Raw genomic sequence first — 16,216 nt, forward strand, 5'->3', positions numbered from 1 at the left:
CTGTTTGAGAAGCACTTTCTCTTCCTCCAGCAGTTTGTTCTCATTACCGACCCCTGCCACTCAGAATAAGTGACAGGAAAATGATTTACTAATGGAAAGGCAGGGCTAGTTTCAGCATCAAACCCAACCCTTTTACCATCTTGGTGTGCTGCTCTTCTGATTGGCATATTCCCACTACAGCCTGTCAGGAAAAGTAGTCTCTTTTTGGAATTATAGCTTCAACCAAACTCCCAGTAAGTATAGCTTTAAACCAGGGGTGCCCAACCCTGGTCCTGGAGGGCCGATGTCCTCCTGGCTTTTGTTCCAACTGTCTCCTAAATTGCTTAATTGGACCAATTAAGCTTCTAATAAGTGCTTGATTGGTCCAATTTAGTAATTTATGGAACAGTGGTAACAAAAGTCAGGAGGACATCGGCCCCCCAGGACTAGGATTGGGCACCCCTGCTTTAAACACTATGTTGCTTTTACTGTCTCTTCAGAAGAGTTGGACTTTCAGACCAAGGCTTTAAACTCCCATGTCAGCCCACTAATCTTTACAATGATTTCACTAGTTGTGCAAGCCACATCATTTAACAGCAACAATTTGGATTTATATAGGAGAAATAAACTCATTATTTTAAACTGCTTTTCAACTTCATACACAGCATGGCCCGGGAGGGATATTGGCTTTCTTTACTGAATTAATTTCCTGTGTTATCATGCACAATAGGGCCATACCTGACCCCATTGCAGTAAAACACATGGCAACATTTGAAGAGTTCAAGCAACAACATCTACACAGTTTGTGTTTACAGGCTTTCCACGCACATTCTGTAAGTCTGTAAAGGGTTAAACATTTGAACAAGAAATTCAATTAAAATACTGCCTGTTTAACCACCACTGCAAGATCTTGCTAAGATTTTCACATTATTTAATAACAGTAATGTAGTTCATTGTAAACCTCACTAACTGAATACTACATACGAAAATAACATTTAAAAAAATCAAATATGAAGATGACTATATTTTGGATTTCGTTGCGATAAAAGATTTTCTCTTGAGATATATGAATATATATGTATATATATATATATATATATATATATATATATATATATATATATATATATAGTGGTAAGTGTGAAGAAGGTTTATTGAATGTAGATTTACAATCTTAGTTCAGTGCTGCAGGTGGGAAGACTATGTGGGTCATGTTGGTCATGAGTGAAAAGGCAGAAGAAACCTGCATCTATTATTGTAGTGAGGTACTATATATATAGGTGCACATGAAGAAAACAGACAGTAGTTTCCAAAACAAAGCAAGTCTTTATTCCAGTGTTCTGTACAGCTGGCTCTTATATTGCAATGTCCAAAAGAAAGTAAACAGTTCAAACAAGGTTTCAAACAAAAACCAAACCACCAAAGCAAACTTGCTGATGTAAACCAACCAGACCAATAACCCCATCCAGTTGGTGAATAGGTAATTCCACCTGGGTTTTGGGTTTCTCCTAGCTTGCTTGGTTTCTTCTTTAGGAACCCTTCTCCTACCCTTATTCTGCAGTCCAGTCCCTTTGCGAATCTCAGCAGCGGACAGACCGTTCCTCATAGCCCCTGCAGAGAACAGGGAATTGCAGATGCAAAAGACCACCACGTTATCCCATTCCGATCTTATGGTAGATAATCCTCAGAAGTTCTCAGGCGGGCAAACAAAACAAACAACCCCCCAGACTAGTGGCACATGCTCCCTTTTACCAGCCAGGCATTTGGCCGTTACAGGCTACAGGTGTGGGCCAATTAAGGTCAATGACAGTCTAACAATAGTCAAACCCTAATTGCCTACCTAACCACACCTGCAGCCTGTCAGTCCGTTAACTCTTTGACATCATGGCAGGCATGTATGCTGCCCACAGGTCCATCTGACCATTACTGGCAACCTCTGTGGGCTCATACCAAACCTGCCATGAATGACTCCTGGTGATAAACTTGTGAGCTGGCTCACAATATCTATATATATAAGCTTCAAATCGAAACAATAACCTTGTTTTTTACATGTTTAAATTGTACAATATTTTGTGAAATGTATCAAAAGTTATTTTTTTAATGATCCTTTTAGCACAATGTTTCAGTCGTCTGCCTGAATCATGCTATTGTTTTGTCTAAGAACTATTTGTCTCTATTTATTGTTGCACCTCAGTGTCATTCTTACAGGCTTGAAATACCTCTATTATGTGACTATGCTATGACTAACCATCAGCACAGGAATGATAGCAGTTTTGGGAAAAGGACCTTCAAAACTGTCACACAATTGTTAAGAGCTATTAGTGGTGTGACATCTGGAACTTCAGAATAAATGTACAAGGTTGAATTGTTCAGAAACTGCCTGAAAGACTAACATCACAAAACATCTGAAGAGGCTGACAGTACAAAACTTTTTTGTTTTTTTTAATGATAATATGTTTGTGGTTACTGTACAGCTATAGCCAAAAGTTTTACATCACCCTGAAGACATATTGAATTACATACCGCTTTGTAGTTTTCCATATACTGAACGAACAAAATTGACATTTCAAAATCTAACGTGAAATACTGTATTACTATTATGGCTTCTGGCAGACTTTTGAGATATCATTTTGTAGTTTCTTTGATTATATACTGGTAAATAAAAGATCAAAATTAAGTTCATATAGTTTTTTTTTTTTTTTTTTTTTTTTTTTTTTTTTTTTTTAATTATTTCTCAATCCTAAAATTCTAGGTGATGAAACACCTTTGGCCATGGCTGCAAGTCCCCATCCATGTCAGTCCGTTCTGTACATTGTAACTAATGAAAAGTACATTCTGTTTTGCAACACTAATATGCATCATAAATAATGTTGCTTACAATATAGTGGCTGACATTACCAATATTACAATTAATCTGAAATATATAGCAAGTGCTGAGGCATAAAGTTTTCTCAATCATCACTATTGTATATCCTTATCTTGTCTTGAAATCTCCATTGCATTGATTCAAATCCGGCAGCAGTATATAGGATTCCAAATCCTACTGCATTGCTAAGTTTCATCTAATAGTTTCTCTGAATGTAGCTGTTTAATTGAGGTTTAAACATGCTTTCTTTCCCATATATTGTACTTGTTGTATAAACAGAATAGTCCAGGATCTTCACAGAGTGCTGTGGTTATTTTCTGGAATAATTACAGAACTCTAGTCACTGTGTAGCAGTTGTATACGTATTAGAAGTTTATACTGTATTGAAGAGACCACCATTATGTTTGATGTACAAGGAAATAATATGACTCTGAATACTGCAGAGAAAGTGGTTATCTTACCGCAGGTATAGTCGTGCTTACAGATTTCTTTTTTATCTGCTCCAGAGGTTTCTGAGATCCTTTCACAACATGAAGGACGTGGGCATAGTCCAGGTGAAGGTGGTCAGGGCAGAAGGGTTAATGGCAGCTGACGTCACAGGTGAGCAAAACAAACATTTAACAACCATTGCCTTGCCATCTGCATTCTGCTCCAGATCAGTTGTTATCTAAAATCATATTTGGTCTTTGTCCACTTTGGAAATTGACACAATTGGCACATAACCAATATCATCATCTAATTACAGCCTTGGCTCATAGGTGTCAATTATTGGGTGACCATGGAGAGTACCTACCTTCTCACCCAATCAGAAGAGTTGTCTTTGATTTCTTAATTCACCTGTTTAATGCTCCCATAGTATACATATTGTATAAATTTACTGAAGTTTATAACCCATATTACACTTTTTACAGTAGCCACATTTTCAACCTTGCCGCATGCGGTTAAAACCGTTTTTATTTGTCCATTTATTATTATTATTATTATTATTATTATTATTATTATTATTATTATTATTATTATTATTATTATAATAGGTGCACTCCACTTATAACGGATCATGTTAGAACAGAGTTCCGTTGACAAACTATTGAAGAGAAATGTCCTTCCCAAACAACATGGGGTTTAATGGGAAATTCCTCTGGTTAAAACAGGTAGATATTTTGCGCAAATAAGGTACACCCGGGACAGTAAATGAAAGCCACATGGTATTTGTGATGTTAGACAGGAAAACAGTTGTTGTTTACTTTTATTCTTCTATGTTTTTGTTGGCACCGTCGTTACACAGTTTAAACATATACAATTTTAATTACATTTATCAAAATTATAAATTAGTAAAATGGTACTACTTCTTACAGCTTTCTTGTATTGTTGATATTTATTTCCAGTTTTCTTGAATAATATAGTAAGCAGGCCAAATGCCGGGTGCTTAAGGGTTAAGGTGTTCATGGGTTAAATATATTTTTTGAATTCATTACTAATCAATAATAAGGCTACTGGAACAGCCCTGTAATACATTAGAAGGTCATCAGCCAGACAGCTTACAGGACTGTATAATCAGGCCGGCCTGGTCTGCGGGACAGGATCACAATGGAAAGGCTGGGAAGGGCTTGATGTGCTGCAGACTGCATTTCTAGCTTGAAATCTGATCCTGTCCGCTGCAGGTTTTGGTGGGTGGGTGTTGTATGTTATTATTTGTTTAATGTGCTTTAATAATATTGTCTATGGAATTCTGTTCTTCTTTCCTCTTGGTTTGGCTTTGGAGTGTCTACAGGTACCCTGGTGTTTGTGGCCTCTGAAGACGGAGTCTCAAGCAGTGATGTTGTGGGGTGAGAGGGGAGCTCTAGGTTGTGTTCAACAGTTCTGATTAACAGTTCATGTCAGAAGCAGAAACAAGGCAGACTGAGCAGAGGAGCTAAGGATTCTGGGATATGGTCAAAAGGGGAAGCAGCACTTCTCATGACAAACTCAGACATTGGCAGGAATGAATAGGAGCCAGATAATATGAAACCTATACAGCAGTTGGAGAAATAAAAATACAATGCTGTCATTTCATTCAGATTTATACTGTAGTGTCAGAGAGGTTCATAATTATATAGTCAGTTCTTAATTATTACTTTCAGAGTCACTCCTGACACAATAACTCACTGTAAATGTTCTAACAGTAGAGAATGCATTGTTCACACTCAAACAGGTACCATATGTATGCGTAATTCAATAGCCAGAGTAAACAAACCACAAAAATGAAGGATTTGGGTGAAATTTGATTATTGTTATTTTGTTGTTTGCTGATGTGTTATTTCTTCCAAAACACCAGTAAACAAAAGGCTCTAATTCAAATTATTAATTTTTATACATTTTTATCACAGGATAGGAATGGTTTTTTTTCACTTTTGTTGCCACACTTTCAATTAGAAATGCATTTTATTAACTCTCTGTGAATAAAAGGGCAATTCAGAATGTCTTTGAATGAACTGGTTGAAACAAAAAAACACAATTGACTTTTTACCGAAACCCCCGTCCTTTCACTTTGTAGGGAAACGAGGAGCTTTGTGCGACTGAATGCTGCCACAGTGGTTCCCTTCATTGAAGTCCCTAATAAACTGTTGATTGTAGTGGGCACTTTTCCATTTTTCTTTCTTTCTTTTTTATTTCTCACTCTCAAAAGCCCAGTGTTGGACGTCGCAGGTCAAATTGTTGAGGTTAATAGAGATAAAAAGGGATTCGTTGTTATATTTAGAGCTTCAATTTATAACTCCCACACATACTTATGTATGACGTTGGGACATTAGAATGCATTGATTTTTTTATTAACAAGCTGTACCCTCATAGGATTTTACACTCACACAGAAAATAAGGTAGACAAGCTACAACAAACCTCTTTCTTGCTTTCTAATTTGTTTGGTAACATTAACTGAAGACGTTAATAACTGTGGCCCTAAACGCTTCTTGTAGCACTTTATACTTTAGTGCTCAGGTCTCAGTTATTTACTCCAAATAATGCATTTTCAGTTTGTCATTTAGGGTTCCCTTTAGATGCACCTTTTATGTCAAGTAGTATTTTCTGTTTTCCTATGCCTCTTTGAATCACTTTTCACTTTATTCCATATTAACAACATAATTAAGGCAAAGTATTATTATTATTATTATTATTATTATTATTATTATTATTATTATTATTATTATTATTATAATGTTCCTTTGTGTTCCTTTGAGCTCCCCTGAAGCCAGTCTCACATTATCAGTCCCAGTGCCCCTCCAATACTCTTTCTGAGTCTGTCTGAAACTGCCCAGAGATAATTGCTGTGATTTTGTTGTAGTCGTTTTGTGCCTTAGTTGAGATTTCAATTGTGACTTTAGCCAGGGACAAAACAATTGATTAGCTTAATTAATTAACTGATACACCCAGCACTACTGTCAACACTGATGAAAATGTTAAGTTTTAAATACTTTTGCACAAAACTTTGGACTTTTTAAATCAATTTCAGCCAATTATTACTTATTATACTAGGAAACCCATTGGACTACTTCCTGTAGAAAAAAAGGAGCATTTCGACACTGGTGTGAACAGACTGACATGTGGTCCAATAGTAAAGGAGTGCCAGTAGTTAATGTTTAGGACTGGAATGCATTGTTGTTTTTAGACTCACACACACCAACACAATCAAAGGTATTCAGCATGCCTTTTGCATCTTAAAATGTGTTGCAACTATTTGAAATGTTATTCTTTTTCTTTTCTATTCTTAAACCAATAGTAACAAAAAAAAAAAAAACGTGAAGTACTTATCATTCGTGGCAGTGGTCCCCTCAACTTCAGAGAATCATTAAGAATGCTAAACCTGGGCACTGCTTTGATGGCTCCCCCTTGCAAGCGGTCTGTTTGGCTGTCTGCGAGTTTTAATTAAGACGTGTTCAATGGCAGGCCTCTCCTGCTGTGTCACAGACCAGCGATCTGACACTCTCAGATGGTCCAGCCTGTGACTTTGACCTTCTGCATGGTCGGTCCAGTGTTCCCAGGGGAACCGCTCAGCTCATGAGCTCTGATTTCACACTTCTCAGCTGCTTCAGTTCTCTTAACAATGACAGGGAGACAAAGCCCTTTAGAGCAGGCAGCATGGAGACTTGTTTAAATTGGAAACTAGAGAGGTGTCAAGGAACAAGGTTATGGGCTACAGAACAGTGCTTCTAATAAAGAGCTCACAGCTCCGGTTCAGCTCCAAGAGGTCTCTTTCCCAGCACAATTAATTGAGGCATTTATCTGGAGTACCACAGGCATGTCTCTCCCAGATACGTGATAAATATCCACTAAACAAATATTAAGTCGGGGGAAATAAGATCTTAACTCTTTAACTTCGTCTCATTTTCCCCCACTGGGAACCTGAAATCCATACTGGAGTGCCGATATTGTACTGCTAAAACCCACGAGTGCAGAATCAGCAATAACTAATGAAGGACACATATCCTGGGGTAATCAACAGATACAACAGTTTGTTTCTTATATGGTAATATCTCTTGTTTTTCATGTTAGTGACAGTTTTTAGTAAAATGCAGCATAACTCTAACCCATTATGTCTGTTGTACTGTATGACAGACTGAAGAAAACCATGTGAATTTGTGAAATGGGTGGGACACTTTTCTACTCGAACTTAGAGTAAGTAGCGGGGTTCTGAAAAATATAGCATCATACTTCCCCATGTGTTGCTACAGCTGTTTAAATAATGTGCCTGTAATTTATCTTGATTGTTAACACCCTCACAACTTTTTACACTTCTTTAAAGTCTGTTTCAAAGCTCTTTTCAAAATGGCCGCTAGTGCACTGGGATTTGAGATCTGTCCTCTAAATCACTGCTGGAAAAAAAACAAAAAAGATTGGCTTTTCAGTTCCGTACCACATCATGGATCGTTATCGTTGTGTTACCTTTTTGACAATGTGGGCAATAATCCTCACACTAGCAGTGCATTTTGAAAACAGCTTTGAAACACACTTAAAAGTTATAAGTTGTCAAGATGTTCACAATGAAATGGAAAATTACAGGTACATTATTTAAACAGTTGTAGCAACACCTGGGGATGTGCAATGTTATAATTTTCTGAAACCTGCTACTTACTCTTTAATATTGTGTAAGAGAAAAATACAGTATACAGTACATGAATTGAATTGCAAGCACTGATTGTCTGACATTACAAACAAGTGGCTTCAATATGGTGTATAAATAGATGGTGAATGTGTGTGAATGTGTCAATGTTATCCCAGCGTAGGTAAGCAGAATCGGATGTAAGGATCAAAAAGCAGAATCTTGCCGCTTTCTCTCTGTAGGGTAGCAGGCACTGGTGCAGAAAGCTACTCGGAAGCAGTGCAGCCGTGCTGTGAATATGTGCTTTTGATGGATCATTTATTCCACAGCCTTTCATGGATTTCCAGCATTTTATATACAGTACACTACAGGGTGATTCATAAAACAATTGCACCATAGGAAAAAAAAAGGTTTTTTGGTTTCTTCCACAGTTTCAATTAGACAGTGACCAGGAACACATACCTGTACAGTGTGAATAAACAGCCTTTACTTGGCTCTTGCTTGGCTTTGGCTTGTCTGGATAATGTTTCATGTAACTCCTCTGCTGTACCAAGAGAACTTTGCCCAAGACTTGTTTATCAACTCTGTAACAGTTAAGCTCCTGCCTGCCATTAAGGTCTATTGGTATTCCTGTGGTGCATTGTGAATGAATTACACTGTATATGTGTAATGAAAGAAGGTTGTATTGCTACTGTGTGTGGAGCCCATGCAGGTATTTCACTTCACAGCATTATGATTCAAGGTTTGGTCATTTTAAAAGTATGTTATAGCTGTACACTCTGCATGTATCCATTGATAGATAATCATTTTAGAACGCACACGTTTGATCAAAAGGAGTGGAGGCACAGCCAGACATGAAAACAATTAGAATGTGTGCAGCACAACTTTATAATCATCGTGCACCATTTAAGTTAATATGCACATTAACCTCTCAGATAGTTTCAGATCAATGTATTCATTTTAGTGGATATGCCTTCCAGACAGCAATGACTTTCTATTGATTGCGGTGACATTTATTCAGTATATCAAATAAGTGACCTGCTTTTGCCATAACATTTGGATAAACTCATAGGAATCAATTGGAATATATGACGGATATGCCATACACATATTGGGCTTTAGCAATACAATATTAGTAGCATTATTAGTTATTTTTCAGATGAAGGGGGGGGGGGGTTAAAAATGTTTTTATTCTAGTTTCTCTGCTGTACATAACAGGAGGCTGTGTGGTCTGGATGTTAAAGAGAAGGGCTTGTAACCAGGAGGTCCCTGGTTCAAATGCCGGTTCACTTACTGACTCACTGTGTGACCTTGAGCAAGTCACTTTACCTCCTTGTGCTCCGTCTTTTGGTTGAGACATTGTTGTAAGAGACTCTGCAGCTGAAGCATAGTTCACATACCCTAGTCTCTGTAAGTCACCTTGGATCTTTTAAATAAACAAATAATAAATATATATTACCTTATAAAGTAAGTAAAACAGTTATATTATTTTATTTTATAAGATTAGGTTGGAAAACCCTGTTTTTCTAAATGAAAAGATGGACATTTTGTGAAATTAAAGCTGGACAGTTTTGAAAAGTACTGGTCTTAAAATCTGAGTATGAATGTGATAATACAGTACCCAAATACCACAGAGGAATCTTACAAAAATACTAACCTAAACATATATTTATTTAAATAATTTAAGGATTTTTTGTCCAAAATAAATACATAAACAAATGAATAAAATGCCTAACATAAACACCCACTGCTGTACAGTCCTAGACCTCTCTTAGGCTGAGACTACCAGAGCAGCATCCACACTACTCAACTTAATGTTGCCTTTACTAGAATATAAATCATCTTTACATTGTAACCTCCTTCAACGTTACATTGTTGTAAAACACCAAACACATCTTTATGAATCATTTCATTTAACCTGCAACTATTAATTCTATATAGCGTTAACTTAATCACTCCTGTTTTTCAAAATATAGGCAGTACGTTTTGTGGCTTTACTGTTGTTAATTTAGTGGGCTATTGTTCAAGTAACCTATATTTACTTGAACACTGAGATATAGCTTACAGTTTTTCTTAGATTGTTTATTCCAGCTGCGTGTTTTACAGAACCACAGATCTGCATGTGCATCCTGAATCAATCAAGTGCTGGTGGCATTTAGGTTCAATAATGCTGTAGGGGTTGTAACTTCTGTGAACATGATTATCTTCTTTCTGTCTGTCTATACATATATAATGCTGGGCAATGATGCTGTAAAAAAAACAATACATGACTGTCTGGCTTAACCTACATCTTTTCAAGGTTGCAGATGGTGGTCTTTATCCACCTTGGAGCGCTTTCTAGCATGTTTATCAGGACATGCTGTCCTGCTTCCCCCGTGCGTGGTCACTGGATTAACAGACGGGTGATAAGAGTCCTGGGTGATAAAGTTAATGTATCCCCTTTTATCTTTCTTTCTGTTTTTTTCCCTTGTAGGCAAAAGCGACCCATTCTGCGTGGTGGAGTTAGGCAATGACAGGCTTCAGACGCACACTGTCTATAAGAATCTTAACCCTGAGTGGAACAAGGTGTTCACTTTGTAAGTGCTGCACTAATGCAAAATCCAGGAGACCTATTCATGTAGCCCTGTTTGCCTTGATACAGTTTAAAATACATAGACTGGTTCTAATGCACCATTGCCAAGTGGTTCTGTGGAGTTATTAACCTGACCCCAATGTTCCAGCTCCCTCTGTGTTTAAAAAACTTGTTTAATTACTTTAAGCGAATTTCAATGCTTCCAGTTAAACAAGACTTAATCTGACTGATTTAAGTAAGCAGTCCACTGGGCATCCACAAACGTTTTTAAACGTAACTGTAATAGAAATTAAAAACTATACTTCCGTCTAATCTATCTATCTATCTATCTATCTATCTATCTATCTATCTATCTATCTATCTATCTATCTATCTATCTATCTATCTATCTAGCTATATCTATCTAATGTAGTAAACTAATAACAAATAATACCCCATGTAAGTAACATTTTTGCAAAAATTAATTCATCATTTTTGGGATATTTGGTCAATATGTAAAAAAAAAGTAATTGACTAACAGTCATAACAATAATGTCTTAATATTGTATTCATGTAATAGACATGCATTATCATCGTTATATTTTTGGCTCATTAATAAGCATTTCTTTTTTGTGTGTCTGTGTGTATAAAATCTCCAGCAACGTCAAAGACATCCACTCTGTCCTTGAAGTGACAGTGTATGATGAAGACAGAGATCGCACTGCTGACTTCCTGGGCAAGGTTGCCATCCCGTTGTTGTTTGTAAGTTCAGTGCAACTTATTATTTTTCTCTTCCCTTACGTCTGTCATTTCTCAACCAAGGTTTGTAATAATAACACAAACGAAGAAGAAGAAAAAAAAACGTAATGTACCAAGTCCCATGAATGTGGAGTCCCAAGACAGTTAATTCTGCTTTGACAGGCTTGCTCGTGGTAATGAACAGGTACTTGTCAGAGTTGCCACAGTTGTTTTGGGTTCTCTGTCAGTTTCAGCAGCTGGGGGTCAAAGTTCACAGAGGGAGTGTATTCAGTTGAGACTGCGAGACAGACGGCTGTCATGTCCTTTTCCCGCAGATTCAAAATGGTGAACAGAGAGCCTACGTCTTGAAAAACAAGCAGCTGACAGGGCCAACAAAGGGGGTCATCTCTCTTGAAGTAGATGTGATTTTTAACGCTGTAAGTCTGAACTTTGGATTTTCTCCGTTTTTTCTTTTCTTTTTCATATTGCTAAAGACTTTCTCTCAGACTTTGTGATTTCTAGGGAATTTTATGGTATTCCTGCTGTTCTGCACACCTTTTTAATATGTGTGAGAGAGAGAGAGAGAGAGAGAGAGAGAGAGAGAGAGAGAGAGAGAGAGAGAGAGAGAGAGAGAGAGAGATGTTCTTCCTTGTTCACTGCACGGGCTCCCTGTAGAATGTTCCTGTGTTTGGTTATTTGACTTATTTATTTGTTTATTTATTTATAAGTGGCCGTCACACCTGGTAATAATAACAACCCTCTCCAAGTCGCAGTTCCAGATCCGAGGGTCTGGATTAGATCAAACCTTATGGCAGAATGCGATGGTAACTAATCAATCAGATTACCAAACCTAAACAGCTTTGTTACTGAGCAACAGCATCTTTTTTTTAAATACAACTTTTAATAAAGTGGTTAATTTGTTAAAATTGAGTTGTGAATCATATAGTTTCCCATTCCCCAGCGTCTGATGTGAATATAAAACAGGGAGCTACGTCTACACAAAGGTCATTCGTGAGGTTCATGCATTGGACTACTTCTGCGTTTGGCCCACTGTATAAATACAAATTGCTAACAAAGTCAAGATCCTTTTTCTAAAGATGATACAGCTTTAAAGAATCTTAGATGTATACACTGACATTCACATTACAATTAATATAGATATTCTTATCCTTGTGCTGGGACCATTACATCAGTATTAAAAAACTCCCATCAGATACATCAGCGACACTTAGCAATTCTACCGGTACTGGCATCCTATGCAGCAGGAGTGCTTTACTTTAAACACTGACCGAGGATCCTTTTCACTAAACTTTAGAGACTAAAAGGAACCTCATTGTCTTAGGTTAAACATTGCTCCGAAAACTGTCAACCAACTAATACACCCTCTCAAACCCAGCTGAGAAAGGGTTCTTAAACTGCCAGTGCCTCACACTGAAAAACTGCAGATCACAGAGACACCTTAACCATCCTTATATCACTACAGCACACTTGCCAAATGGTTGGATTGAATCCAGGTCCCTCTCATCTTACTGTTGCTGCCTCCTGGGTACATACCCAGCTGCATATGTCTTTAACACAGAAGGATTAGTTTTATATTTGAGGCTATATTTTACACTATATCTTCTGTAAATTCCAATACATGGGGGTATACATTGACCGTCATGGGGTGGCATGTAACACGAGTATATGTGTTTGTACTTTTAGGTGAAAGCTGGCATAAGGACATTGACACCTGTAGAGCAGAAGTATATTGAGGAGGAACCAAGAGTATCAAAACAGGTAATAATATCTAGATTTTATATGTGTGTATATATATATATATATGTGTGTGTGTGTGTGTGTGTGTGTGTGTGTGTGTGTGTGTGTGTGTGCGCGTGTGTGTGTGTGTGTGAAACCCTGTGACGTGTCAGGGGGAGCACACTGTTAGAGAGGTTATTTTTATATTTATTTATATGGTGAATAGAAATGCCAGACTCACTGACATGCCTTCATGTGAAGGTGCTCCATCCCATTGGTGCTGAATGAGATCATTGTAATCCATTCCATTGTCACAGTACTGAATGTGGTCTTCTGACTGAAGGCTGGATTGAGGGGGAGGTCTGAACGAGGGGAGTCACACACTGCCCACTGTTTGTGCAGAGCTGACATATTGCCAGGGCGTTGTGTGATGCCTTTATGCTCTTAGACCCTGTGGCTGCTGTATTCAGTGTGTTCCAAAGCAGGCCTTTTCGAAAGCCAAAAAAGCGTTCGGACTTATGAAGATCTTAAGACTTTTTGTCTTTTTTTTTAATTTTAATGAGCCATGTAAACGATTGCACTTGAAAAGAATAAATGGTCTCAATAATGAAATGTGCTTAGTGAAGCTGTTGTGAATGTTACTAGATAGTGTATATATATATATATAAAGTACAGCAGTGACAGTACTCATCCACTGAAAGACATAAACACGAACATGTGTGGGTGTGTGTGTACAGCCGTAGTTAAAAGAAGGGTAGTGTAAACCCTTTATGAAATTTGGGAAAAGCTGTGTGTTTTTGTTTGTTTGTTTTTGTTTAACAGGTAAACAGCGTAGCTGTCCTGTTTTATAGTGAAGGTTCCTGTTCCTGTGTTTTAGTTAATTGCTCAAGTAGAGCTACGTGTTTGTTTTGGTTTATTTTTATTTTGTATTATTAAACTTAAACGATTTAAAACTGCATTCCTGTGTGCTGGGCCTGATTTTAAAGGGGCAATGAACGACATGAGTCTGCGACAATATATTTAATATATATATATATATATATATATATATATATATATATATATATATATATATATAATTTTTTTTTTTCTTTGGAGGTTATGCAGTACCAATGTTCCTTTTTTTTACCTTTCAATCTTCAGTTCAGCTACAAAAAATCTATAAGTAACACACACATACACAATGTAGGGGTTTGGCACAAGAACATAGCTCTCTACTGCATTGCCTGGCCAGACCTTAGAGGAGCACTTTAATCAAGCAGCTCCTGATCTTGTCTGGAGGTCTCTCTGCCTGGTCCTGGCCAGGCCTAACATGTTGAGTTATTCAAGAACAAAGCTAAATCTATGGGACCGAACAACAAGCGCATAGACTTGGAGTTTTAATGAGGAGTTTTGTGTACCTACTGTAAACAGAATTTACCTGCTCCTCAGACATTAGTCCAACTAGGCCATTGCTACTCATTTTAAAGTTGCACAAGACCTCCTCCGCTCAGCAGATGTGTTTGTATCGCACCGTTTAGTCAGTGATGCGAACCTAATATCCACCAGTAATGTAAATTCCCATCTCTATTCTAACCTAATATTCACCAGTTATGTAAAATGTAGTATGGTGCAGAGCATCATAGGATTTAAAGTTTCGGGACAGGAATTTTCATACATAATACGATCTTGTTTAAAGCCTAAAGTTACTATAGTTTAACCGTTTAAAGAACAAAACATCAAATGTAAGTGTGTGTTATTTAGCTGCAGAAATGTATTCCATGTTACCAAATGTCAGTGTCCTGGTAAACCAGCTCTTAGAGTCTGTAAAGCCATTTCCTGCTCTAATATGCGGGCAGCCACCAGTGTCCATGCTAAAGCCCCAAGTTAAAAACAGATGTTACAGAGACTAACACATGTAACTTTGTGATGTTTTATCCCTGTACAGCTGCTGCTGAGGAACTTTAATCGTGTGAAGCGCTGTATCATGGTGCTTATAAATGCCGGCCTCTACATTAACAGCTGTCTGGAGTGGGAATCTCCACAGAGGAGCCTAGCTGCCTTTCTGGTAAGATGAAAAGGAAACATATTCTGCAGCATCTTAATGACTTCTCCCGAGTCTTACCTGAACACTCCCCACTCCAAACTAAGCAGGTCTGGTAAATGGTCCATTATAGGTTAGATTACATTTTGAGACCGTGCTTTAAAAATATAGCAAACGTAAGCTTTATAATGTAAAAAAAAAAAAGCTTAATGTCATTTTTCATTGGGTTTTGAATTAATGCAGCTGTCACCTGTTTATCTAAAACCTGATTATCTGAAACCGTGGTTTATCCAAACCAATTTCAGGTCAGTTTACAGTTTATTCAACACAACCGAGATTATCCCAAACACCGATCGTCAGAACAAAATGAGTGTCCCCAGAGCACTTTGGGTAATGGGTGCCTGCTGTAATTGAGATTTAAAAAAATGCACTGAAATCTTACTATCGGAAGACAAATAGTTAAAAGCATTCCCAGGTTTGATTTAGCTCGATATTTTACAAACAGAATTTGCACAATGCATTGTCTTTGGTATACAGGCTCACAATAAGTAGGGTAAAAAAGTGTTATTACCTTTCAATATGATTGCAACATTCAATAAGGGGATGCTGAGATACTGCAGCAACATGTTTGTGAGCACTTCCACCATGATCACATGTTGTACCAATTCGTCAATCTCGATCAATGAAAGAAAAGCTTATTCTCTCCGTTCCACAATCCAAACCACTACTGAGTGAAAAGGGGACACACACAAAAAGACAACTTTCTTGCACTTATTCACTCTATTGTAGCACATTTACATTCTTATGTTAATTAGAAATTAAAGACATGATTTGGAACTGAAAAGAAATTTGTCATTCTGATTCTGAATGGGGATGAATTATCAGCACAGGGGCAAATTAGCTTCTTTTTTTCTCTCTTGTTGACATCTGTGCAGCATTTGAAAAGTCCCTTTCTTTGCCACTGTCATCCCTCCTCTGTAATAAGCAGAAATACATAATTGGACAACTGAGCCATCATCAAAAGGACACTCTGTAGCTTATAAATTATGTTACAAGACCAATGTATAATCCTTAATGTGATTGCTTATAATTTGCAGCAGAGCCTGTCTATTAGACTGGCTCTACCCTTTTCAGTTGTTTTAAGTGCTACAGCATTTAGCATTAACATTTGGTATTTTACACGTTTCATTTCTCTATAGTGGCGCACTGTCCCATGGGGCGCGTGTCCCTGTGCTACATGAGAGAGGGAA

The 16,216-nt window shown here is 37.5% G+C and overlaps 1 protein-coding gene across 12 annotated transcripts in view; it reads left to right on the top strand.

The window, feature by feature from the left end:
* Positions 1-16,216, top strand: part of LOC121305921 (multiple C2 and transmembrane domain-containing protein 1-like) — a 167,945-nt gene that overhangs the window by 97,320 nt on the left and 54,409 nt on the right. For all 12 annotated transcript variants that reach the window (XM_041237641.1, XM_041237668.1, XM_041237632.1 and 9 more), the window contains 6 exons: positions 3,352-3,445; positions 10,391-10,493; positions 11,128-11,230; positions 11,542-11,643; positions 12,911-12,985; positions 14,871-14,990. In XM_041237641.1, coding sequence (XP_041093575.1) covers positions 3,352-3,445; positions 10,391-10,493; positions 11,128-11,230; positions 11,542-11,643; positions 12,911-12,985; positions 14,871-14,990 — 597 coding nt within the window. The remainder of the gene's footprint in view (positions 1-3,351; positions 3,446-10,390; positions 10,494-11,127; positions 11,231-11,541; positions 11,644-12,910; positions 12,986-14,870; positions 14,991-16,216) is intronic.

The sequence above is a fragment of the Polyodon spathula genome, chromosome 2 (assembly GCF_017654505.1).
Source record: "Polyodon spathula isolate WHYD16114869_AA chromosome 2, ASM1765450v1, whole genome shotgun sequence".
NCBI classification, from domain to species: domain Eukaryota; kingdom Metazoa; phylum Chordata; class Actinopteri; order Acipenseriformes; family Polyodontidae; genus Polyodon; species Polyodon spathula.